The sequence below is a fragment of the Anopheles nili genome, chromosome X (assembly GCF_943737925.1).
Source record: "Anopheles nili chromosome X, idAnoNiliSN_F5_01, whole genome shotgun sequence".
In the NCBI taxonomy this organism is placed as follows: Eukaryota; Metazoa; Arthropoda; class Insecta; order Diptera; family Culicidae; genus Anopheles; species Anopheles nili.
In genome coordinates, this window is record NC_071293.1 from 11,081,818 (window position 1) to 11,106,102 (window position 24,285).

General features: G+C 45.2%; 7 protein-coding genes across 7 annotated transcripts; 6 read left to right on the plus strand and 1 right to left on the minus strand.

Moving 5' to 3' along the window:
• Positions 1–2,181: 2,181 nt before the first annotated feature.
• LOC128728966 (uncharacterized) lies at positions 2,182–2,902 on the plus strand. The gene is made up of 2 exons (XM_053822616.1): positions 2,182–2,243; positions 2,338–2,902. Exons 1-2 carry the CDS (start codon positions 2,182–2,184, stop codon positions 2,900–2,902), a joined length of 627 nt encoding a protein of 208 aa, XP_053678591.1.
• A 2,939-nt stretch (positions 2,903–5,841) lies between these two features.
• LOC128728967 (uncharacterized) lies at positions 5,842–7,583 on the plus strand. The gene is made up of 2 exons (XM_053822618.1): positions 5,842–6,407; positions 6,473–7,583. Exons 1-2 carry the CDS (start codon positions 5,842–5,844, stop codon positions 7,581–7,583), a joined length of 1,677 nt encoding a protein of 558 aa, XP_053678593.1.
• Positions 7,584–7,908: 325 nt separating this feature from the next.
• LOC128728841 (dynactin subunit 4) lies at positions 7,909–9,843 on the minus strand. Its single transcript, XM_053822490.1, has 3 exons — positions 9,715–9,843; positions 8,386–9,623; positions 7,909–8,254 (listed from the first exon to the last, which is right to left on the minus strand). Exons 1-3 carry the CDS (start codon positions 9,841–9,843, stop codon positions 7,990–7,992), a joined length of 1,632 nt encoding a protein of 543 aa, XP_053678465.1. The 3' UTR covers positions 7,909–7,989.
• Positions 9,844–10,583: 740 nt separating this feature from the next.
• Positions 10,584–14,685, plus strand: LOC128729338 (endoplasmic reticulum resident protein 44). Its single transcript, XM_053823010.1, has 7 exons — positions 10,584–10,625; positions 10,925–11,000; positions 11,542–11,633; positions 11,913–12,306; positions 12,547–12,813; positions 12,897–13,095; positions 13,177–14,685. Exons 1-7 carry the CDS (start codon positions 10,584–10,586, stop codon positions 13,322–13,324), a joined length of 1,218 nt encoding a protein of 405 aa, XP_053678985.1. The 3' UTR covers positions 13,325–14,685.
• A 316-nt stretch (positions 14,686–15,001) lies between these two features.
• Positions 15,002–16,219, plus strand: LOC128729072 (uncharacterized). The gene is made up of 2 exons (XM_053822722.1): positions 15,002–15,132; positions 15,222–16,219. The coding sequence occupies exons 1-2, from the start codon at positions 15,071–15,073 to the stop codon at positions 16,132–16,134; spliced, it is 975 nt and encodes a 324-aa protein (XP_053678697.1). The 5' UTR covers positions 15,002–15,070; the 3' UTR covers positions 16,135–16,219.
• An 858-nt stretch (positions 16,220–17,077) lies between these two features.
• On the plus strand, positions 17,078–17,700 carry LOC128728968 (torsin-like protein). The gene is made up of 5 exons (XM_053822619.1): positions 17,078–17,110; positions 17,191–17,207; positions 17,289–17,419; positions 17,490–17,558; positions 17,635–17,700. The coding sequence occupies exons 1-5, from the start codon at positions 17,106–17,108 to the stop codon at positions 17,698–17,700; spliced, it is 288 nt and encodes a 95-aa protein (XP_053678594.1). The 5' UTR covers positions 17,078–17,105.
• A 1,580-nt stretch (positions 17,701–19,280) lies between these two features.
• Positions 19,281–22,777, plus strand: LOC128728969 (sorting nexin-25-like; the record flags this gene model as incomplete). The annotated part of the gene is made up of 3 exons (XM_053822620.1): positions 19,281–19,401; positions 19,487–19,595; positions 19,660–22,777. Coding segments are annotated over exons 1-3 (3,348 nt in total), but the record flags the coding sequence as incomplete, so codon positions are not given.
• Between the last annotated feature and the right edge of the window lie 1,508 nt (positions 22,778–24,285).

Genomic DNA, 24,285 nt, shown 5'->3' on the forward strand with positions numbered 1-24,285 from the left:
GATCATGTATGACGATCAAAATGTTTCTACTTTTCTAACTCTTATTCTTATTTCGTCACTGAAGCTACATGGAAACAGTTTTCCATTTTCCTTTATATTTCATCTGTATTGCTGTTCTCTTTGAAAACGCCATTCGCCGTTCGTGATCATTACGCTCTGAAATCAATATTAAAATTTATTACACCAACCACATTTCCAACGCTGCTCAACACAATTAAAAATTGAATCTTACTGAATAAGGGCATAGCGCTATGTGTTGCAAAACATTTTAAACTTTTAAATTTGAATATTCATGGGAAGGAAATGAGTTGATTTTTTAAGCCCAGCTTAGTGACTGAATAAATGTTTGAAGAGAGAATAGTTGCAGGAAACTGAACAGCTTGTTGACGACTTTACATTTTTGTTAATTTCTTTTATTCTGAAAACGGAAATTCCTTTCCCGACCATAATGTAAAAGTCACTAGTAAAAAAAAATAAACAATGAACTTTTGTATCGCTAAGCGATATTTGAACATACCAATGAATTAGGGTTGCATCCTCCCATTCCCGCATTGCAGAAAATGATATTTTGCTACTTGTTGCATAGACTGTGTTAAGACGTACATGAAAAGTTGTTGTTAAATTAGACGATATTTGTAATTTTGTGCATTTTTTTTTTTCAATATTCCGATTAGGTATTGTATGCCCTCCCACCAATTTGTTTCCAGCCAGGAGAGCTGCAACGTCCCCATTCGAATTTTCCAGTAATTATGGACATTTTTACGAATTTGCCTCATTTCATTTAAATCAGACATGATTGCTTTGCTTGACCACTTTTTCCAATACTCTAATAAGAAGAGCTCGTATGGGAGATCTTGTTTTTAAAATTTTGTGTAGAAAGAATCATCCTCACCTAAAATTATCCGGACCAAGCTTTATTGCTATGACTGAATTATTTTCTTGGTAATACAGACAGGAGGTTCTTTGGAAACCTCCCTTTATTTCCCACCGGCGTAAATGAATTTTCCTCGCGTTATGAATAGGAAGAAGCATTTATTTTGAAAAAGGCAGGTACAACCAATTGGAAGGGGTATGTCAAGAGGAACAGAGCAAGATAGAGTGAATGAAATAGAAAACCTTCAAAGACGAAGCTAGGAATAACGTTTATAGAGTGAATACAACTAAATAAGAAAAAAAATGATATACACATCAAAAATTAAATTACATAAACATACCTAAGAATGCCCTTTTATTTTTCCTTAAACTACGTCGACCCAAATGAAATCGGGTTTATCAGCTAGTTTGAAAAAAAAGTAAGTGACGTGTTATTTTAGAGTTCACAATAAAGGCATTATTATCAACTGTACTTAAGATGTGCGTTCATTGGATAGAGAGAGAGAGAGCGCAACCGTACCTGTGCCTGGTATACCCTGGTATACAGGTTTGCACCCTTTCTCTTTTGAAAGAAGGGGTAAAATAATTTGAAACGACAGCAGATATGTCTCTTGGGATAGAAAATCATCTTTATTCTCTCCGCAACCGCAGAATATCAGCATTTGTTTCCTGGAATTGTTTGCTTTCTCTCACTACCAGGACAAACAGCTGTTTCATCTGATCGCTTCAATAAAAGATCGCAATTGATTGAACATGCGATAGAATGTATGGTTGCTGACTGGTATATGATAGCACCTTTTGATATGCTCTCCGAGTATGGGTATAACAGTTATTGGCGGGAATTGAAAACGACAACGAAGATACAAATTGTTTGGGTGAAGCTTTTGTAATATATCAATCGGTGGAGCTTTCACGGATTTGATCGTTCAGGCGATCTTTGGAAATCTAGAAGAGTTTTTCCTACATACAGCAGTGTTGGAGACTTTGAGGCCTTACCTTGGGTAGGGGGACCCTCAATGCTCTTGATTAGAAACACGAAGCGTTAGGTTTGCTTATCGGACTGTGTCTCTCCACTGTTCAGATTGCTCTTTATTTATACTCAATTACAGTTTTGCTATATCCGAATTGTTTAATACAAATGTTTTGTGTTGATGGTTAGATATTTTTATATACCCAGCTTATTTAATAACTTAGTGAACTCTGTATCAAAATACACACGACCAGGACCAGGAGTTTCTCTCACGACCAGGACAAGCAGCTGTTTCATTTGATCGCTTCAATGAAAGATCGCAATTCATTGAACATGCGATGGAATGTATGGTTGCTACCTGGTATATGATAGCTCCTTTTATCATGTTCTCCGAGTATGAGTATAACAGTTACTGGCGGAAATTTAAAACGACAACGAAGATACAAATGGTGTGCGTGAAACTTTGCTTGCTTTCTTATTTTTCTCACGATCAGAACGAATAGTAGTGTAGTACTGGAGCGTGAATTAACCAGCATCACGAAAGCGGATGAACTACTGCAGCACATCACGGAGGGTTCGCTGGAAAAGGTTGAGGAATTCGAACAGCAGATCCGCGATCTGCACCGTAACTACGAGAGACAGCTGAGCGAGATGCACGATACCAACATGAAGCTGGAGGCACGCTACGATACGCTGCTGCTGGAAAACAGGATGCTCCAGGACGACTACGACATGCTGGAAGAGGAAAACCACTTGTTTTACAAAGAAGTAGACACACTCTGGGAGATTCTGGAGTCGCGCGACTTAGAGCTGCAGAAGAAGACCGACGAGATCAAGCTGATGAAGGACGGTTTGAAAGAGCTTGTTATCGTGGGCCGGGACTTGAAGGAGCAAGTGAAGTATCTAAAGGCGCAGGCAGAAGAGGACATGCTGCGCTACGTAGAGGAAGGCCGCAACACTATCCGCGAGATCGACCAGGCGAAGCAGGAAAATGCTCGCTTGTTGGCCACATTGGCGGAGCAGCATGCCATCGTGCCAGCTCAGACTACCAGGTGGTAAAGGCTCGCCTGCGTGGTAGTCGTACTTCACCGGAAACAAACCGCGCAGTACTAGAGCGTATCGTCAGAGATTTGTTCCCGAGCCACCCAGACTTCACATGGCCGGCGAATGAAGAGGGCAGTCGTTCAGCAGATGTGGGCTTTGTCCGACAAGTGTTCACCGTCGAGCTATGGAGCATCGTAGCGAACCTCAACCCTAAGATGGCCTCCAGTTTGGACGGCATTTCGAACACAGCCATCAAAGCTGCCGTTCAGGAATACCCGGAAGTGTTAAGACAGGTGTATCAGGACTGCTTTGACCGATCAAACTTCCCGTCGGCATGGAAGCGGCAAAGGCTGGTACTCCTGTCAACGTCTGGAAAGCCTCCTGGGGAGTCGTCATCATATCGGCCTTTGTGCATGTTCGTGCTTAATCGGCTGTTTGAACACCTGGAAGATGCGGAAGCGCCCCGTCTGTCCGCAGAGCAGTATGGATTCCGCTGCGGAAGGTCTACTGCACAGGCCATCCAACGCGTCATAACGGCTGGCAGAAAAGCGATGGCGTACACCAGGACGAACAGCAGAGACCCCAGATGCCTTTTGGTGGTCTCGCTTGACGTTCGTAACGCCTTCAACATGGCAAGCTGGCGATAGCGGCTGCTTTGGTGGACAAAGGTGTTTCCCTGGCCCTGCAGCGAATGATTCAGAGTTACTTCTCCGAGGGGCAGCTGATATTCGAGACCAGCGAAGGATCAATCACCCGTGTAATGACGGCTGGCGTTCCACAGGGGTCTATACTCGGTCCCACCCTGTGGAACGTGTCGTCTTTTCTTCAGTTTTAAATTCCCGCCAGTTACTCAAATACCTAAACTCGGAAAGCATAACAAAGGAGCTATCATATACCAGGTAGCAACCATACATTCTATCGCATGTGCAATGAATCGCGATCTTTCATTGAAGCGATCAGATGAAACAGTTGTTTGTCCTGGTCGTGAGAGAAAATAAGAAAGCAAGCAACAGTCCATCCGCGTTGCTCGTACATCGTTGCTTTTGTAGATTCCCGCCAGTAACACGATGTCATTGAATAAGTCGAAACCATATGGCGGTTGCATTTCTGTTACTCGGTTACGGAGCCAGCTCGTGCTATTTTCTGAATGAACACGTTTGAGAAAAGGTATCTTTCGTTCAGAATGTATTTGCGAAGCGTAAGGTAAAGAAGTACCTTAAACCAAAACTGCACATCCCCTAGAGCTAAAATGACATGTTTTCCATTTTATGTGATTGTAAAAAAGCCAATGTTTTATTTTTCATTAAATGAAGAAATGAAATTTAACATGCTATTATAATTTTTTGCCTAATATTCTAAAAATTATAACAATAAATAACTTACAATAGATATTTTCTGACATCGAATAAAGTACTTTTCCTGGTCTTCCATAAACAAAATATGCAACATCGTTGCAATCATTATGGTTCGCTCTTGCCCTCCGGCATATTGTTTCAGCTGTCCCGTTGCCAAGAGAACAAGCCATATCTCATACAATTTGTGTAGAAAAAATCTCCATTCGGGTTCTGCTTTCCTATCGTTTGCACTGATCCTATGAAGCATGGCTTTAATGAAACCAGTGCTTTAGCATCCTTTAAACTAAAACGAAACAACCCCGTTGAGATCACACTTCCTCAGCGACATGGTTATCCATCCGTAATAAGTAGGTCAAGGGTCACAATATGGGCATGGAAAACTTGAAACACAATTCAACGATGCACAGTGGGACAAACGATGTGGGCTGTTCGTTAATATGAAGTGTTCGAAGTCCCACTAATATTGCTGTATTTCGTGTTGAATTTCCGCCAGTAACTCACCTGTCCGTACTCGAAAAGCATAAGTATGGGAGCTATCAATGGAAGTATGTTCATTGAAATGGACCCTTTTATTGAAGCGATCTCTCTTAATTTTCACTGAAACTATCAGCTGAAACAGCTGTTTGTCCTCGTCCTGGGAGATCATCCGTATCGTTCGTAGCCTCGCTGTAGTTAATAATTTCCGCTGGTAACTAATCAGCTGCAAGTCAAACATGCCATGGCATGTTCAATAGATCGTACACTGTAGCTCGAAGAAAATGAGATGGGTAACGATGCTTCATCTCTACCAACCCAATGACTCTGTTTTATGTGACGATATTTTCCACACATCGCATTTGGAGTAAAAATTGACGAGAAACGAGCCCGATGTGTACAAACGAAAATTACAGTGCAAATGGTCAAAAAGCGCAAATCATCTCAACAAATCGAAATGTCCGCCTTGATTAATGTACGCCCCATCGTGCGCTATCAGGCTAACCTCAGCAGTAACAATTAAGCCGACAGATTGCCAACTTACAAACCCGTCCTCGTCACGTCACGCGATCGAGAAACTGAGAATGTCTTCGCCTACGGGTTCTGTCCGATTGCGGTAGCCTCAAGGGAGCAAAGAACGTGCCACAGATTAGAGCAAAGCTAACACGCAGGCCAATTATGAGCCGGAAAGATTACGAACGACACGAGATACCGCTCGCTCAAACATCAAGATGTGCTTTAATCTCTGCGATGGATAATTATTCCATACCCAGCCAGTACAAGGGCGCTCGTTGGCGGAAAGCTCTTGACATCGTTGCTTTTTTGTTTCCTTGCTCTTTTCTTCGCGCATTTTTCTCTCGCTCTGATCACGCTCATCCTGCTGCGCCGTATTTCGCCCGATGTCGTGTGACTCAATCTGGACCCTTCTGGTTGCTTAGGGTACTTCTTGTCTGCCGTAGGGTAATGGTTTATCAAGTGACCCCTATCTCGGCTCGCTGGAGAGGTGATGTTCAAGCATCCATTAAATCAGTTACTCGCAACACGCCGCTCGGTGCAGATCGTTGATCGCAGAGCTTGGTAAGGCCATTCGATTTCCAAGCAAACGACACACAACGCGAGTGAAACATGGCCAGCCAGCGAAGCCCGCGCGGGCGAACTTGCTTCTACGATCCGGCGACACACATCTGGACCGGTTTGCCAACACCACCACTCTTCAATGTCAACCAGAGCCTCGGGCAGCTCGTCCTCACGATGTTGCGCCGTTGCGACCCCCAACACATCACGCAAATCAACGCCGACGCAGGTCACGCGGTAACGTGCGGCGAGATGTACTTGCGCACAGTGCGCGTCGCAGAACACCTGCAACGGCTTGGGTATGGCAAGGATACACCAATGGCGGCACTGGCGTCGCGTAACGGTGAACATGTGGCTCCGGTGATGTTCGCCTGCTTTACACTGGGCATCCCCATCAACACGCTCGATCCGGGCTTTACGGTGGCTGATTTTGCGCACATGTTTCGTATAACGCGCCCGGTGCTGGTGTTCTGCGAGAGCGACATCCTGGAGGTGGTGCGCGAAGGTGCCAAACAGGCTAACCTTGAACCGGTGTTCGTGCTGTTCGAGACACAGGTGGCCGGGTTTCGGCACGTCCAAGAGCTGCTTGAGCCCACGGGTACGGAGGAGTTGTTTCTGTAAGTATTTCATGTGTACATTCGCGTTTGCGTTGCGGAAGCTCATCGCACAACCTCTTCTGCAGAGCACCGACACTGGAGGATCCCGCTTCCCATCTAGCCGTGATTCTGTGCTCCTCCGGAACCACCGGTTTATCAAAGGGTGTTAGCTATACGCACGCATTCTGCATCGTTAACCTGCCGTCCTTGTGGCGCATGGCACCAACCGATAGATTGCTTGCCTTCAGCTCCCTTTACTGGTTGTCTGGTTTTGCCTCGTTGATCATCGGTACGATCGCACAAGCCACGCGGATCGTCACACGTGATCCGTACACTCCCGAGTTGAGCCTCGAAATACTGCAACGTCACGGTGTAACGATCGCGTTTTTCTCGCCGTATCAATCCAACCTGCTCGTTCACGTGCTCCGATCAACCACGGTGAGCCTCCCCAAACTTCGACTCTTGTTGTGCGGTGGAGCCCGTGTGTCCCGACAGCTCTATCACGGGCTACGACAAATGCTACCCCCAACCACGACCATCCAGATCGGATACGGTATGTCCGAATCGTGCCTAATTTCGCTGACCGAGGGTAACGACTACCGGGACGATTGTGTCGGGACGCTACAGGCTCGTGCTGAGGCGCGGATTGTTGATGGTGAAACGGGCACCCGATTCCTGCCACCGGGTGAATCCGGTGAGATCCGGTTGCGTGTTCCGGTGCCCTTTGCCGGGTATTACGGTGATCCGGTAGCGACGACGGGTACGATTGGACCGGACGGTTGGATCGCGACTGGCGACATCGGGTACTTTGACGAGGACGGCCATTTGTATGTGATCGACCGGAAGAAGGATATTATCAAGTATGCCGGCTACCAGATATCGCCAACCGAGCTGGAATCGTTCGTCAAACAGATGCCGGAAGTGCTCGAGTGCTGCGTGGTGGGGGTTCCTGCTAACGAGAATGATTTGCCGGCCGCGCTCGTTCTTCGCTCACCCCGATCAGCTGAAGATCCGACCCTAGCTGAGCGGATTGTGCGGTTTGTCGAGCAGCAGGTATCCGATTACAAGCGGCTGCGTGGTGGTGTTTACTTTGTCGATGAGCTGCCACTGACGCCGTCGGGAAAGATTGTACGCCGGAAGTGCCTCGAGGTGGTGCAAAGGATGCGCGATCAGGTTGCGTCAGCGGCACAAGGATAAATAGTACAATGGCAGCCACAGAATCCGCACAAATGGGAACGTCAAGCAGTTTCTCCGTCATATGTCATCATAGGATCATTGTTTCGCTCTCATCGTAGGATGCCTTGACCACTAGTTTTGTTTCTGTATTAGTATAGTTGCAATCTATCAAATAGGAATTAACTTGCTTGGAATACCTTTAGCTTGAGGAGAGCGAACGTTGCGAACGAAACACACGTAACGTGAAATGAATGTATACGCAGCTTCTTAACTGATACACCCTTAGGTAAAGCCATGCAATTAAATAATAATTAGCACAAGTTTATTACTATCGATATATGGGAGAGTATAATGTATGTTCATAATAAATACCACTTTATGTTTTGCACGTAGCGCTTAGCAAGCTAAATGCGGCCAAAGCATTCCCCTATGCAGAGCTCACCGGTTGCAGTTTGCCCAGGTTCAGATAAATGCGCGTAGTAAGCGCCTGCCGTTTCTGCTCCTTTCCGGCACCAGACGATGAGCTACTCACAGCCGTGGATGATGACGCGACGCTCTTATCGACGACGGTGTTGACGTAGGTGTACTGCAATGAAAAGCCTACGACGATGTCCTCACCGGCGGGCACATCCGGCTTTGTTTCAATACCCAACCGGATGGCGACATGGTTTGCTTTGCGCCAAACAATGAACCTGAAGGTGAAAGAGATAAGAAAAGTGGACATAACTTAATGTTGAAGCGATTGAACTTAATATTTTGCCCGTGTGCAATCGCTGAGTGTGTATTTTTTCTTGTGTAATATATCACCAATAAATCAACTTACTTGGGTTCATCTTGGTGTCCTTGCACTACTTCATCGAATTCAGCAGAATCATCGCGTTGATGAACCGTGAAACTGCTGTCTGGAAGCTTTAGCGTCCCATTCACGACCCTGTCAATCATACGCGGTTCCTCTAGCAGCATGCCCTGCCGGGTGAAAGTCGTACTCAGCCCAGATAGAGTTGGCGACGGAGCAGCACCTGCACCGGAACCAACCGTACCGATCTCGATCGAAGCCTTGTGTTCCTGAATGAGCATCTTCTCCTCCTCAACCGTCGGCAGCTCCATGATGGTGATGGCCATTTCGTTGATGGTAGGATTAGTAATGCGCAACAGCAGCCAGGCTTCGGTGCCACCCTCTCGAACCGGATCGCACCGAACCAGCCGCACATCCGGCACATGGTACGCCGCAAACAGGGCGATGCGATATTTGATCGAGGATGGATTGTACTCCGACTTGATCACGTTGTGGTCACACTGCCGGCACCGAAGCGAGCGTTTGATTGAGAGCAGCTTGTGCTGCGGATAGAGCTGAGTGACCGTGGCCGGCTGTTTCGCCGGTTGTGCGAGGCGTTGCGCAAGCGTCGTGACGGTTTTCAGGTTCACCTCGCCGGTCAAGAGCTCTTCTGGCAGATCGTCGACATCGGCGCTCGCAACCGACTCCTTGATCGGTGTCAGCGTTGTCTTAAGCTGCACCTTGCCGTCCGACCAGCCCATCTGGCGGCGTATCATCGAAACCGTCAGCCCGGTGCGATCGGTGAGACTGGGAAACTTGCTTTGTTTCGGCGTTTTGCGTCGCCACAGCTCCTGCCGCTCCTGCTTGTCGTACAGCACGACCGACTGGTAGTGCTCGAGGATCATTGCGAACCGGGTCGCATTCGGATAGTCCGGTTCCGGCCACTGCCCGGTCGCGACCATCTGATCGGGAATGCCGACGTCACGCGAGTTCCAGCGGCAAGTCAGACAAGCCAAGTAGTACATCTTCTTCGTCACCTGCTTGGCGGTTGTTGGGGCAGCCGCAGGCGCATCGGGGTTCGCCGGTTTTGGCTTTTGCTCGTCTGTTGCGGGCGAACCTTCCTTCGAGTCGGCACCAGAGAGCGGAACCGTGGTGGTCGATGCACGTACGGATAGCGTGTGCTGGCAGCTGGGACAGTTGAAGCAGGTGTTGCAGCGATTTTTCCGTATTTTCGCTTCGGAAGACGGGATGTTCTCCAAGCAGTTTGAACAAAAATGAGAGTCGACCTGGCAGGTAGTAGGAATTTTGTATGCGATTAATGCACGGTACGGCAGGTACATCGGTGACATCATCCGAGGACGGTGACGAAAAACACACCTCATGGCAAACACAAAATCCACAGCGCAGCTTCATACAGTGCCGACAAAAGTACAGCTTAGTGAGGGGATTTAGTAAGCCGCAAACACACGCATATTCCACTTGATTTAGCAAATTAAAGAACGCCATTGTGCACCACAAAAGGTATGCTGCAAAAACTGGCTAGTTGACGTTGGCCGTAACCTCGACGAGCAAGAAACAATAAAATGTCAATTTTTGTTGCTTATTTTTCCGTCAATCCTTGAGACACCCTGTGAATGCATCAAACAAGCTGCGATTTCATGTGCTTGTGGCATACTTTTTTCACCGGGTTGCGCATTCTAGTTCTCGTTGACTACCGTCATATTATCGCTGGACGACAGCTGTCAATGAACAGGTAAGGTGTACGTGTCTCCAAGCGCACGGCTGTGTGCGTACATTTTCGTCGCTATTCTGACCCGCCATCCAAGCAATCGGAACGAGTTTCTCGCTAGTAGTTTTTATCGCTTTGAGCGAAATTCTACTAGAGTTGCGGTAAACAACATCGACAACCAAACAAGTTGGTTCAGTTGCAACGTGTTATACCCACGATTGCCGCAGCAGGCTTCCGGGTTTCTAAACAGAGTACCAAGTTGTTTAACGCCCTCTCGCCTCTACCGGGTGTTCTGCGCATCCATATCGGCAGTAAAAAGTGCTTTGAACCCGCTGCAGCCGGCAAAATTTGTACTACACTACCATACCCTACGTATTCTGGCCTTAGACCAGAAATTACCCAAAGTGTTGTTTTTGCTGTGTTACACGTTTTCAGTGCACTGTACATCGTATGTACAGCATATAAATTTCTGCAAAGTTTCTGTTAAGAAACGTCGATAATAACACGAAAAGGCAACATGGCTACCAGTGTGAAATTGATAATATTACAATATTTTATGGTGAGTATAAGAGTAGAATAGATTGTTATTCAATTGTTCAATCAGTCAATTAATAAGCTGTTTCCATTTTACATCGTATGCCAACGCGTATGGTGTTGCCATATGATGTTTGAACATAGTTTAGTTGTGTAAAATAAGTAAACATATTTGTTAAAAATGTTGTAAAACTTTTGACATTTCATGAAAATAAAAATGAAACAACTTTTCAATACAAGCTGAAAAATCTACAATTTCTAAGCACTTTGCCGCCAACGATGGAATTATGTCGTATTAGTTATATGGTATTTCTCTACTTTTAGGTTGTTTACATGTTTTACAACCCCACGGATAGCGGAGCAGTTCAACTAAATAGTGAAAACATCGACATGACCCTCGGTACGTGTTTCATTATTAGCACCTAACGAAAATGCATGTACCATCCATGCTGCCTGAACAGTCGTTCAAATGCAATTCCGGGTTCAATTCGTCTCGAACAAGTAGATTTTTTATCTTTAATATTATCACTACGACTATGTCGGGCTCTTTGTCGTTTGTCGCACGGCCAAAAAAAATTATCAAATATCTCTCTATCGTAAATTGACACACGTCGTTGAAGCATGATTGAAGACGATTCACTGCGCGCCTTTGTTGATAGTAATACATTACAATCAGGCTTCCAGCGCTGTATCTAATAATTTAGAGTGTGCTCTTTGCAAACAAAAGAGCTTAAGAAAAGTTTTAGCACATGATATGCTTTGTGTCATAAGAGATAAAAATTGAGATAATTTTAAACGAATTCATCATGAGCAAACTGGTTCAGAGGGAAATAATGGGTAAAAATTTAAAATAATTCCTCGTACATGTAGCATTCATTTTCGAAACCATGCAAGCAAAATAGCATGGATGATAACCTTTTACTGCTCAAATTTCATTTCAGCTTCTAATGAATTAGTGGTAATCAACTTTTACGCCGATTGGTGTCGATTCAGCAACATCCTGCAACCAATCTTTGATGAAGCTGCTGAAAAAGTAAGTCGCAAATCGCTGCGTGTTTCTTGAAACCAATCAACCTCTATCAAACCAGTTAAATCAACCAACAACCAACCAGAAAGAAATTACTACCAAAACTGGCGTTTATTTTTGAAAAAATATAATAGTTGGCTGACTGTGCGAATAATATACTTCAATCATCGCAATCAAACTGGCGGCACTTGTTACGATCGTTGATTAACAAATAATTCAATTTGAGATGGGGACTTATTACTAACTTGAGTAACAAATTTCGTCGCACTCGGCTTCCCGTTACAGGCTCAGGCAGCATTTCCGGAAGCTGGCAAGGTGGTAATGGGCAAAGTAGACTGCGATCGAGAGTCCGCCGTTGCGTCGCGGTTCCACATTACCAAATACCCCACGCTCAAGGTTTTACGCAATGGACAGCCAACGAAGCGCGAGTATCGAGGCGCACGTACTGTCGAGGCGTTCACCGAGTTCATCAAGAAGCAGCTAGAGGACCCGATCCGAGAGTTTCAGAACATTAAAGATTTAGAGCAGCTCGACTCGAAGAAGCGCATTGTCGTCGGTTACTTTGATCGTCGCGATATGCCCGAGTACAACACGTTCCGGCGTGTTGCAACGAACCTAAAGGAGGACTGCCAGTTCCACGTCGGGTTTGGAGACGTAGTGCAGGCACTACATCCTCCAGGTATGAGTTACCTTAGATCCTACTAAACATCCAGTTTACTTTGCCTTGTCTTGACAAAACGTTCAGTTCTCGGATTTTAACAACCCTTCTTTACATTACACGCATGCTTTACCGTAACGATTTCCGTAAACGTGCAGGATACTCTGCAAGTATGTGGTTGCGATATAATTTTAATCTTTTTTCTTGCTTTGAATTGATTTGGATGCTAAATATGTTTTTTTTTTAATTTTTTTCCCGAAGGCCATCCCATCATTGTGTTCCGTCCGGACGTCGCCATGTCGAATGAGAACGATGAAACGTACACGGGTAATCTGAACAGCTTCGACGAGCTTAATATCTGGGTGCAGGAAAAATGTGTTCCTTTGGTGCGCGAAATTACGTTCGAGAATGCGGAGGAACTGACCGAGGAGGGTCTGCCGTTTTTGATTCTCTTTTACGCTCCTGGTGATCTCGAATCGATCAAGGATTATAAAGCAATTGTACAGTTGGATCTCATCTCGGAAAAGCGTAAGTACCTTTACAAAATTAAAACGCTCCGCTAAATTAGAACACCTTAATGAGCGAGAATTTTTTTTCTTTTCTTGTTGCAGAAAACGTTAACTTTTTAACGGCCGATGGTAAGCGGTTTGCGCATCCGCTGCACCATCTCGGCAAATCGCAATCGGACCTTCCGCTGATTGCGATAGACTCGTTCCGCCATATGTACTTGTTTCCAAATTTCAAAGATATTTACGTGCCGGGCAAGTTGAAGCAGTTTCTGAACGATCTCTACAGCGGCAAGCTTCATCGGTGAGTACTTAAGATGGGTGCGGTGTAATCATCTTACCAACCAGGCTTATATGACTCCCTTGCACTCTCGTCTTGTATCAGTGAGTTCCATTACGGTCCAGAAAAGGCAGCAATCGCCGACGCAAATACAGACAGTGACAACAAGAAGCCTACTACGCCACCAGAATCGACCTTTAAAAAGCTAGGTCCTTCCAAGAATCGCTACACTTTGTTGCGGGACGAGCTGTAAAAGGAGGAAAAATGGTAAACGCAACCATACACTGAAAACAGCCGCAATGTTGCGATAGATCTGTGGAAATAAGGGTTTGGTGACAGTTCAAGAGTACCGGCTCTTAGTGAGCTTTGGTCGCAAGAGTATTCTGATGTTCGATAAGAATTGAATCGAAAGGAAATGTAGCTACAGCTGGGTGTGTGTATGTGTGTGTGCGCGCGTGTGTTGGAATGTGAGACGCAGTCAACAATGACTCACTTCCACAGTAAGACCAATTGAAAGACGATTATTAATTGCACTGTCCATATTTCGCGTAAAAATCGTAGAGGGATGAATAAACCAGTCACTATCGTTGAGAAGCGAAATTTGCATTTTCGTCAGTAACAAAAGCAAAAATTAAGAGAAACGAAGATATCAGGGACAGAACATTTGTTTGATTGCATTACTTTTTTCAACATTACCTCTTTTCTCTACCCGAGCAGATAGAAATAGTTGTTGTAGTTGGTATAGAATGCTTACCAGCTACATTTTTAAAAAAATAATAGTCAATCGTACCCAATAAGAAACGTTCATTCGCGAAAGGATAATTTTATGTTCTTTTTTGTGCTGTGAGCAAAGATGCTGCAATGTAATGAAACTAGATGGGAAGCTAGAGCGAAATAAATGGAGCAACTATAGCAAAATTACTAATGAAAAAAAATAACGCTTCGATTCAAAGGGCAAAGAAGCAGCTACTTTTTTTTTATTTTTCCAGTATTTGGACTTTTTCATGCTCGCTAACAACGTTTATCTCAGAGGTTCACTTGTGCTTGGCATTCACCTTGATATACAAAAACGTCTCGTTTTGAATATTATATTGCTCAAGCAGCCAGCTCAATATTGGTTCTTTTTGATCAAAAATTGTTGCAGACTATTTGTTTAGAATGTTCCTCACAGCCGTATATTAGAGGAATCGTCAACCATAAAAAACTATAGCTTATTCTGGTTTTTCTTTCATATGAATTGCTCTTAATCATACTAGGCGAAATGCACGAGACAGTGAAAAAAAAATAATGTTCCTTACATTTTTACAATAGTTTTATTCGCTTTTACGAAACAACAAATGCCAACTGTCTTCGGGAGTGCTGCTTCCAGTTTACATACGGTTTAAATAAATGCGAAATCAGGATTGCCAATAGTATAATTGGCAATGCTAAAATTCTATCGCAACAATAAGATTTGATGAAGGAATACAATAAATTTAAACCACTCTGACTTAAAGCGTTATGGTTCATAACAAAACGAATAAACCAAATAAATCAGCCCATTAATTGCATTTCATTCTTCATCTTACAATCAACGGCAGTATTAGCTTAACCAGCAACAAAAATCCCAACGGAATGAGGCAATGGGAAATTGGACGGTAATAAAAGTGATATTAAATTACGTTCTTTATAACCTAACAGATTAAATTTAAACATTTCTTTCAGAAATTATAAAGATGTGCCAATTTTATAATTTTTCATGAATAATCGGGCCGGTCAGAAATTAACTAACGTTCCTTGATATTACATTGGTTTGGATTAATTTACTTTTCAACTATAACATAACTCGTCAACTGTGTAGTATAAATGTAGCTATTGTCAGCTGATAATATAAGTTTCTCTTCTATTCCCACGTATGTTTACATCTTTTGATAGAACATAAAGAAACAAAGCATTATAATCAACTGATAGCTGCGTATTTGTTGAAATTAAGTTCATGTGATTTGCCAGTGCCTTTAAAATGAGGATGAAGTCGATTTTATTACAAATTACATCGATTGTAGCTTATATTGTTATCGTGAGGTAAGTTAAAATGTAGATAGCATGTAAAATGCTACGTTTATTTTGTTTATATCTATCATTCATTTCATTGCCATCATTGACTTTCGCAGGTGTGAAGCGGCATCAGATGTTCATGAAACCGATTGCGTTGCTATTCATAAGTTTCTACGTCTATGCGAGAAGCTACTTGTTAATCTCCCTTTCCACACTTATCCGGTATTCAACCTATGTACCAATGATATAGCTATTGAAACATATAACGAAGCATTATCGTATTATCGTAATATGACCGAAGAAAAATTTTGTCAAAAGTATCTTAGGCATAATCGCATGAACGTCTACGAGACCATATACAACCAGCTGACGAATCTGTGGACTTCGGCGAATTGTGAGGCATGTGTAAATGCACCGAACCAGACGGCCCAATTTATGGCATTATCAGCTCAACTGGAGGTTTGTTTCAAAAACTCTCCCAAGCCCTGTGAGAGCTGCAACAACGATTATCAGCAAGTGCAGCAATTCTACGAACAACTGGAAAAGGCACAGCATGGTCCTGACCGGCTATGCTTCGACATTGCGGATCGGATGAACCAATCTCGGCAAGCCTGGTCTGGGCAGTGCTGTAAGGATAAACAACGATCGATGGTGGTTTTTGCATCGATAGCATCGGTCGCATGCGTCCTGCCTGTACTTTTCTATGGTATAATGCACATCATGACGATACGTCGGGAAGCACGGGGACTCAACTTGCTCAGTGCGTCGAGTGGTGAAGAGGCGACTGGCTCTACCCAATCCCGCGACACTAACGGACTTCTTATTAGTCAGCCTCAAATAGATCGCATTGTGGATACAGATGACGATGATTCTTCCGGTAATGAAATCGATCGTGTTGATCACATCTCACCTTCAGCTTCAATGAAAGTAAATAATCTCAATACGCGTGAAGGCAATCTTATTGATATTACAAGTGAGTCGGAGAATCTGTCGCAAAAAACGATGAACGATGTATGTATGTTAGATTAGAATATATAATTAAGAAATTTAACATTTTGCCAAGTAATGTTAATGATTTTATATGGTACACATTACGATACATTAGATTATCAATGACGATGTAATAAAATGAATATTGGATAATAAATCATCGAATGTTGTAGAAGCCTATGCAAAACTTAAGTATGCTAATAAATTACAGCGATGTTGAATTGTTGATACTAATATTTTATAGGTAGATATTATTAAAATAGTTTCTAGAGATTTGCATATTACTTAATATCCATATTATAAATTTTAATCATCCATGTTTTAGTTCCATATGAATCGATAATAAAAACAGCATTTAAATCGTGTGATTTTATAATGATCCTAGTTGAAGTATTAAACTAGAATGGTATAAAAATTGCATCATTCAAAAAAAACAATTTGACAGATGTTTGTTTGATCTTCCTGGTTTAACCCGGTTACAACAATATTTTCGACGGGAATTGAATTGGCACTATGTAGTAAGATAGTTAAACGTGCCCAGTGTCGAATTAATTGTTACCGTTTCTATTTCTCAATTTATCTTATTAAGTGCACGTGTCTAGTATGAGGCTTTACAACATGGTACAATTGCCGCTGCTGCAAAGCATTGCGCTATTATATGCAGTTTCGACCCCTTGTTTCGCATTTTTCGGTGATACGACTAAAATTCTCGTGGACAACGCGCAGTCATTTCTTAGTTTTGTAAAAGTCCATGCATATTGTTCCTATACAGAATGTTGTACAGATATGCACATCAATAAAGATGTTATTGGTAAGTATTATGAAAAATGTTGGCAACTGTTTGTGTACTTAGATCTATTTAAATCGGGTAAATATCTTCTTTTTTATGAACAGATCTTGCAAAAACTCTAGACGCAGTTCTGTTTGGGCAACATATCGCGAAGCAAATAGTGGTGGATGCTATTGGAGGGCATTTAAAAAACATCGACACTTCTGAAAAGCCCTTAGTGATGAGGTATTATGCTTACATTTGCACACAGTTTTCATGTAATATTTCAATTGCATTTCATTCGCTTGATCATTAATCTTTTATAGCTTCCATGGTTCTCCTGGTGAGCATAAGAAAATATAAAAAATGTTAGAGTGACTAATGCTTTAAACAACATGATAACATATATTTCTTATAACTTCAGGAACGGGTAAAAACTACATCGCAGAGCACATTGCTCGAGCTTTGTACAAGAAATCGGCGAATAGTAAATTTGTACATAAATACCGGGGCCGAGTTGATTTTCCTTTGGAAAGCCATGTTGAACAATACCGAGTAAGCAAAACCGTGCAACGACTAATATTGCGTTAAATGTATTGTCTATTGTTTGTTTTTTTTTTTCAAGATTAAACTAGTGACCGACATCCAAAATGCCATATCAAAGTGTCCTAAATCTCTGTTCATATTTGATGAGGTAGAAAAGATGCCTCCAGGCTTATTTGACACTATAGTTTCTCTCCTGGACAATCACGCTTACACAAACCAAATAGATTTTAGAAAAGCGATATTCATTTTCCTCTCCAATATTGGTGGACCAGAGATTGCAAAAATGCTGAAACAGCTGTTAGACAACGGCTCATGGCGAATCAATACAAAATTGAGCGATTTTGAACAAACTTTGGAAATTGTTTCGTACAACACCGCCGGGGGATTGTATAAGAGTGAAGCTATCGAGTCTCATGTGATTGATCATTTCATACCTTTTTTACCAATGGAAGTGCGTCATGTAGAAAGCTGTATCAAACAAGAATATTATAAAATTTCTAAACGAAACATCGATGAAGAGACCCTTAGGCAAGTACCGATTTATGGCTATACATTTACGTTATTAAATTATATATACACTTTTGGATATGCTGTATTTTTATTATTTATTTCAGTGCCATTACCAAAGAAGCGGTAACAATAGATGAATCTGGCATATTTTCTAATAATGGGTGCAAACGTGTGAGCAAGAAGGTAGAATCCTACATCTATAAAGAATCGCGTGTAAACCGTGAGGTAGAGCTTTAAAACCGCTTTGTACACGTAATAAACATATTTTCTTTTTTAATTTTTCGTGTTTGATTAGATTTGATTTATCATAAATCAAATGGTACTATTTTGAATCCTAAAAATTAATGTTCAATAGTGATATTTGTAATGGTGAGTAAAACGGGGCTTAACGGTGAGTAAAAGAAAAGATGACAATAAATTTGACGAATATGTAATATTTTTGCCATAATTTTAAGTAGAATGTTAGAAATGTTTAACAAACTAAACATTTTTTCTGGCGTTAGTATTCCATTTCTCTCTGTATGCTATGGCGGATCTGTTAAATTGCTGACTAACATTTTTTGAATAGCTGTACATTATCGATTAATTCATGTGAAAACGCTATAATATCGTGTGTATCTTCAAACAACTAGTTTTGTTTTTTTTAACGAACCTTCTCTTCAAATTTATTGTAACGACACCAATAATTATAAATATTTGGTACTAAACGCGTGTTCGTTGTATACGAACATAAAAATTCCTTAAGCAGCCCGTTTTGCCCCTGCATCCCTTACCAGGACAAGCAACAACAATCTACGCCCTTTATCCAGGTTGTTTTGCTTTGCAGTGCGTTTTTTATTTACCACCGTTTGAATGCACCGCGTCTTGCCAGCCAGTGGAGCTCAAAAAACAGCTGGCTGAAAAGTGGTGCGCAAAACTGTCAAATCTAGCGGTGTTTCGTTTCTGGTTTAGAACCGTCGAATTGTGGTAACGTGCAGGTGAACGGATTCAAAAACTTCCAATTTCATCCAGCGTTAATATCATCCTGCCATCGCAAAGGTGGTGGTTTTAATGTGCGCGGCCTGCAGCTGGGCTGCGATGGTGCCTACAATCAACAGCGGTCCATCATGAAGACTAAGGGCGCTTGGCAAGCGTCCGAGACGATCGTCCCCCAAAGTAACGCCAGCGGCGATAAAAAGAGATTTTAAAATACCATTTATCACATCAGTTTGCAACTGCCTGCCGGGAACGTATTTGCTCTGCGTAAGAACAAATTCGCTTCTCAACGAAAGTAAACCCGACAGCAGCGGGTGGCGTTGGTGGTGTGTGTAAACATATTTTGCAACATAAAAACAACAGCAGAAAAGGGTTTGCTTTCGGCATGCGGGCCCGATACTGGATTGGCGCAATTGCAGTTGTCCTGTGTGCGGTATGCACCTACTCGCCGGTTTTCCTGTATTTCCTGCTGTTCCTGTTGTACTCGCTGGCTTTGATCGCCCTCGGTAGGTCCCGCGCCCAATGCAATGTTCTGGCTTGGTCAGCTCCTTTTCATGTTTCTTCTTTTCCGGTTTGCCCCACTGCAATCAGCCGTGGTCGGGACGATGTATGTGCATTACAAGGTGACCAGCCGGAAGCCAGCCGCATACACCGAGCAAGGACAAAACCTGCAGGCGAACGTGCTGTACAACGCCACCCGGTAAGTATGGAAGTGTGCGCCCCAAAAGCGAGGTGTTAACACTAGGTTTCATTTCTCCCACCAGGTTGCAACTGTTCGGGGAAAACGCTCCAAGGCTGCTGCAATCATCGCGCCCCACCGGCGGACGGAACGCATCGAACGGAAGTGGAACCGCCGGAAGCGCACCCGGTTCCGCCGGCACCGGTCAGCTGCATATCATCTTCGGTCGCACGGTGGATGGGTTGCTGCAGCAGATTATTGATAACACGATGCGCGATTTGGTTGGACCCGCCCTGGAGACGGTGGTCGCGAATCCGCGCCGGATCGTTGAGCTGCTCCGCGAGGACATTTGGCTGGGAATCGAGAAGCTGCACGAGCGCGCCGCTCGTATCGATGCGCCGAAAATGATAGCGTGCGATTTCGTCTCCAAGGTGACGGCGCATCTCCGGCGGATCCACCGGCAAGGACACGAGCGGCGCGGCAAGGACAAAGCCGGCGATGGTGACCCGGAACCGGCCGGTGGAACGAGCACGGAACCGATCATGACCGCGGCGTACCTAGCGACACCCGAGAAAGAGCTCGAGTTTCTGAAGAAGATCTGTGAGATGCTGGTCATCTTTCTGCTGCCCCGGGGTTACTCGCTGTCGCCGATCAAGGACCTGCTGAGCGAGGTGGTAGCCTACCGGGTGCTGCACCCGGCGATCCGCTACCTCACCTCGCCCGAGTTTATCAACCAGCAGATCGTGGAGTGCATCGAGACGCGGCTGGTCGCGGTTGCGATTCAGAAGCGCAGCCACGAGTACGCGGCCAATTTCGACGACTTCCTGCGCATCATCGACATGACGCAGACGGCCGAGGAGCTGCACTCGATCCGGGCGAGCATCGTGAGCGACATCCGGCAGGCGACGGTGATGCAGACGATGCAGCGAATGCGCGGTGGGTTCCCCATGTCCGGCGAGTCGGGCGGCACTGATTCCGGGGATACTCCAACCACCGGACAGGGAGGTACGGGTAGTGGTGGCGGCGGTTCGAGTGAACCAGCGGCCTCGCTTAAGCTGCGCAAGTACATCCAGCAGCTGTCGTTTGCGAAAAACCAGTGCGAAAAGTGCCTGGCAAAGCTGGGCTGGGAAGGCAGCGTAAGCAACGACGTCGATCTGTCGATCGCGGACATCCTTTCGACGGTGGTCGGTCGGCGGTATCTGACGGCGTTCCTTGAGCCAATGAATGCGGGCACACTGGTTGGGTATTACACGACCGTCGAAGAGCTGCGGCGAGCGAATCGATCCGCCTGGCATCAGCTGGGGGCGGAGATATTCTACACCTACATCCGTGCACCCAACTCCGAGATTCCGCTTGACAAGCCGACCCGCAAGCGCATGGAGGCGTTTTTGGTGGGTGACGTGGGCGGGCCGGAAGTGTTCTACGAGGTGCAACGGGAGTGCCTGGCGATGCTAGAGCAGAAGTACCACCAGCCGTTTCTGTTGAGCGACGAGTATGGCCGATTGAAGGGTTCACTTACGCAGGACGAAATCAAAGAGATCGTCACGTTCGGTGGCGAAACCGGCCCAGGTGGTGGCCCAACAGAACTGAGTGCCGGTGCGTCGCTTGGAAGCCAGGACAGCCAGGATAGCCAGGAGAGTGCGGGTTCTGCAGCACCCTCATCCGTCGGTTCGTCCCAGAACGGCAGCAGTGACGGTGATCCGGCATTAGCAGACCTCAGCAACCACTCGCAGTACGCACGCAACAAGCTGGACCGATTGGACGAGAAACTCGCGAACAAACAGCAAGCCCTCGAGGCGCTTAAGCATTCGCTTAAGCCAGACTCGAAGCTGCTGCCGATGCTGGAGCGCGAGATCGAGTGGTTGCGGGGTGAACGGCGCCAGCTGGAGTCGCACCTGCTCCGTACCGAGGTCTGGAGCGAGTACCTGGGCAGCTGGCGTGCCATCGTCGAGAGTGTCGACTTCTCGGACGATCGCGAACCGCCGCAGTTTATGATCGTGGTTCAGGTGGACGAGATGAACGATTACGGTGCGGCGGGGCAGCGGGATGATACGCTCGTCGCAACCGCACTCGAGGCCACCGATAGCATCTCGACCGGGTGGGTTGTCGTACGCTCGCTGGCGCAGTTTCACGCGCTCCATCGTAAGCTGCGGCCCATGTGCGCTGAATTGCGCCAACTCGATTTGCCCTCAAACAACGCGTTTAAGCTGTTCCTGCTCAAGAACGACCGCGCCCTGCTCGAGAAGGCGAAGGCGCAGGTTCAACGCTACCTCAGCTTCATCCTGGAGGACGACCACCTAAACCAGAGCGAAGCGGTGTACGAGTTTCTCAGCCCAAGCTCGGATCGGCTCAAGCAGGGTGGTGCGGGAGGTACGGGAGGTGCTGGCAACGGTGGTGGTGGGGCTGGTTCCGGAACCAGTGGTGCCACAATCCAGCCATCACCATCGAAGAAGTGGTCCAAGTTTTCCCTTGCAACCATTTTCCGCGGAAACAGCGATAAACTCGAACAGCTATGGCACACGGGAGGACCTCCATTGCGGCCGTTTGCAGCGGATTTCACGCCGGAAGACGCCGATCAGGTGTCCCTGTACCTCGAGGGTGGTTGTGGTGGTGGCACAGGAATCGGCACGGCAGGACCACCTGACGGAACGACGGTTGAACCGCGTGATTCGATCGCGGAACCACTTTACACGCTGTTGGGTGAAATCTTCGACCTCGGTGGCGTGTTTCGCTGGCTCCGCAAGAGCCTCATCTCGTTCGTGCAGATCACGTACGGGCAGACGATTAACCGGCAGTTGCGCGAATCCATCACGGCACTGTTCGAGGAACCTATGCTGCACGCGTATGCCAGTGCCGTCCTGCGGAACCTCTGGCCCGGTGGTGCCACACTCCAGGCTAGTGGTGGCGTGCGACTGCTTGCACCCGATCGGACCGAGGATGAACAGGAGATGATCATGAACGCCGCCCGGTCGCTGCTGCAGGACAACATACCGGAGCTGCTGTGCAGCCTGATTGGGGCGCAGAATGCCCGCCAGGGTGCGATGAAGCTGTTCGAGGCGCTGCAGAACCCGCAGTACAACAAACAACTGTTCTACGACCTGCTGGAAACGCTCATGCTGGAGTTGTTCGAGGAAATACGCCAACCCAAACCGGCCAGCGAGGCGCAACCACGCGAGTACCACCACCAGCCGGTGCAGGTGTCCTCGCCGGTTCAAGTGGCCTCGGCTACGGGTACACCTATCAGGAGCACATCGTAGGTGCGCACAACTGCCTGCTTGTAGAAACGATGGTTGCTGTTTGGCGCTTGCTACGGTACGTCCTTTTAGCGGGGAATCCACTTTTTCGACTTCCCCCGTTCTGCAACAGTACTGACACGATATAGATAGAGATTCATCGCACTTGTGGGCACACGAGGACGAGCCAACACGGACCCGAAGGATGTTGTACAGACATACGTCACACGGCAGGTGCTAATAGAGCGGATTTTCTTTCGATTTTTCTCTCTGTTTTAGAGTGCCGAATGTTCGTACGAAGAAGTGGTGAAGTCGTGGAAGCGCACCTGAAGGCGATCTGGCTCCCCAAACGGTGGCCTAAGAGAACTGGGATTTGACGAGCACTAGTCGCATGCACGCAGGCTTAATTGATCAGTTCAGTTAATGTGTTTTCCCGAGTAGAAGGATATACTGATTGGTGCTACGGTATTGGACTCAGTCAAAACTGCATAGTTGTACTTATATACATATATATATATATGATAGTGTGTATGGCTACACCGTATTTACGGTTGAACTCCATGCTGCAACATTCCAACAGTCTGAAGAGTTGCACCAGAGGTATTGCATTCTGCAGGGGCTCTTCGACGTAACGCTAGCTTGGTAAAGATTAAGGTGTTAATTTTCCACACTCGTGAACTGTATGATTGATTGAAACATTGGTGATTTATTTAACGTAGTTTAACATGGTTTAACATGTTTAAGTTAGGGAGTGTCTTGCATTCTATAGTAGAAAACGTACGCGTATGATTGGCTACGCTCTTTTTGGAGTGACGGCGGTTCAAGACTATGTTTCTTCGCTTTTTAATTAGGATTAATAAGGCAAACCAACTACGTAGCCTCTTTTCTCTATCCCACCACAGTAAGTGAAATTATACGCATAAAAGAATTTGCGTTTACTTCCTTGCAAAGGCATATCGATTCCGAAAGGACAAAGAGTGTAGAATGTAGCAAATGTTTACAATCAAGTGTGTTTATCCTATGAATTTATTGGCCGAAATGAATGAGTTAATGTGCAAACACAAATAACGCAAACCAAAGCAACAGCATAAGGCACATGGGCTACATGTGTTGTTTCCATTATGCTTTTCAATGTGCTGTGAGTGAATCGATTGATAACTGTATGGTAAAGAAGCCGGCAAATTGAAAGTAACAATAATAATAATAAAGATGTAATCTAAACTGCAGCATTGTTGTTTAATTTCTTTGTTGAGTGCCTTCTAGATTTGAATTGTTGAATCCTAGTTTGTACATACGTAGTTGCTACTCTCTTATCATGGCCGTCTACGTTTACTGAAATGCTTAATAGCTCGGAAACTTGTACGTGGCTTCGTTTAATTTTAGAAAAGAAATACGTCATTTAATTATTGTAAATTGTTGCATCTAAGAACATGTGATGCGATAACGAGAGTCTGCCGAACGGCTTTTAGTGCATAATT

Bases quoted from the DNA above. Each gene is read 5' to 3' on its own strand.
- LOC128728968 (XM_053822619.1), top strand. The intron at 17,420-17,489 runs GTAAGCAAAACC...TTTTTTTTCAAG, and splicing joins GCCATGTTGAACAATACCGA to ATTAAACTAGTGACCGACAT. The intron at 17,559-17,634 runs GTAGAAAAGATG...CAAACCAAATAG, and splicing joins CTCTGTTCATATTTGATGAG to ATTTTAGAAAAGCGATATTC.
- LOC128728841 (XM_053822490.1), bottom strand. From the start codon at position 9,843: ATGGCGTTCTTTAATTTGCTAAATCAAGTGGAATATGCGTGTGTTTGC. The intron at 9,624-9,714 runs GTGTGTTTTTCG...ACTACCTGCCAG, and splicing joins GATTTTGTGTTTGCCATGAG to GTCGACTCTCATTTTTGTTC. The intron at 8,255-8,385 runs GTAAGTTGATTT...TTTCACCTTCAG, and splicing joins GGACACCAAGATGAACCCAA to GTTCATTGTTTGGCGCAAAG.
- LOC128729072 (XM_053822722.1), top strand. From the start codon at position 15,071: ATGAGGATGAAGTCGATTTTATTACAAATTACATCGATTGTAGCTTAT. The intron at 15,133-15,221 runs GTAAGTTAAAAT...TGACTTTCGCAG, and splicing joins GCTTATATTGTTATCGTGAG to GTGTGAAGCGGCATCAGATG.
- LOC128729338 (XM_053823010.1), top strand. From the start codon at position 10,584: ATGGCTACCAGTGTGAAATTGATAATATTACAATATTTTATG. The intron at 11,634-11,912 runs GTAAGTCGCAAA...TTCCCGTTACAG, and splicing joins TTGATGAAGCTGCTGAAAAA to GCTCAGGCAGCATTTCCGGA. The intron at 13,096-13,176 runs GTGAGTACTTAA...GTCTTGTATCAG, and splicing joins TACAGCGGCAAGCTTCATCG to TGAGTTCCATTACGGTCCAG.
- LOC128728966 (XM_053822616.1), top strand. From the start codon at position 2,182: ATGGAATGTATGGTTGCTACCTGGTATATGATAGCTCCTTTTATCATG. The intron at 2,244-2,337 runs GTATAACAGTTA...TCTCACGATCAG, and splicing joins ATCATGTTCTCCGAGTATGA to AACGAATAGTAGTGTAGTAC.
- LOC128728967 (XM_053822618.1), top strand. From the start codon at position 5,842: ATGGCCAGCCAGCGAAGCCCGCGCGGGCGAACTTGCTTCTACGATCCG. The intron at 6,408-6,472 runs GTAAGTATTTCA...CCTCTTCTGCAG, and splicing joins GGTACGGAGGAGTTGTTTCT to AGCACCGACACTGGAGGATC.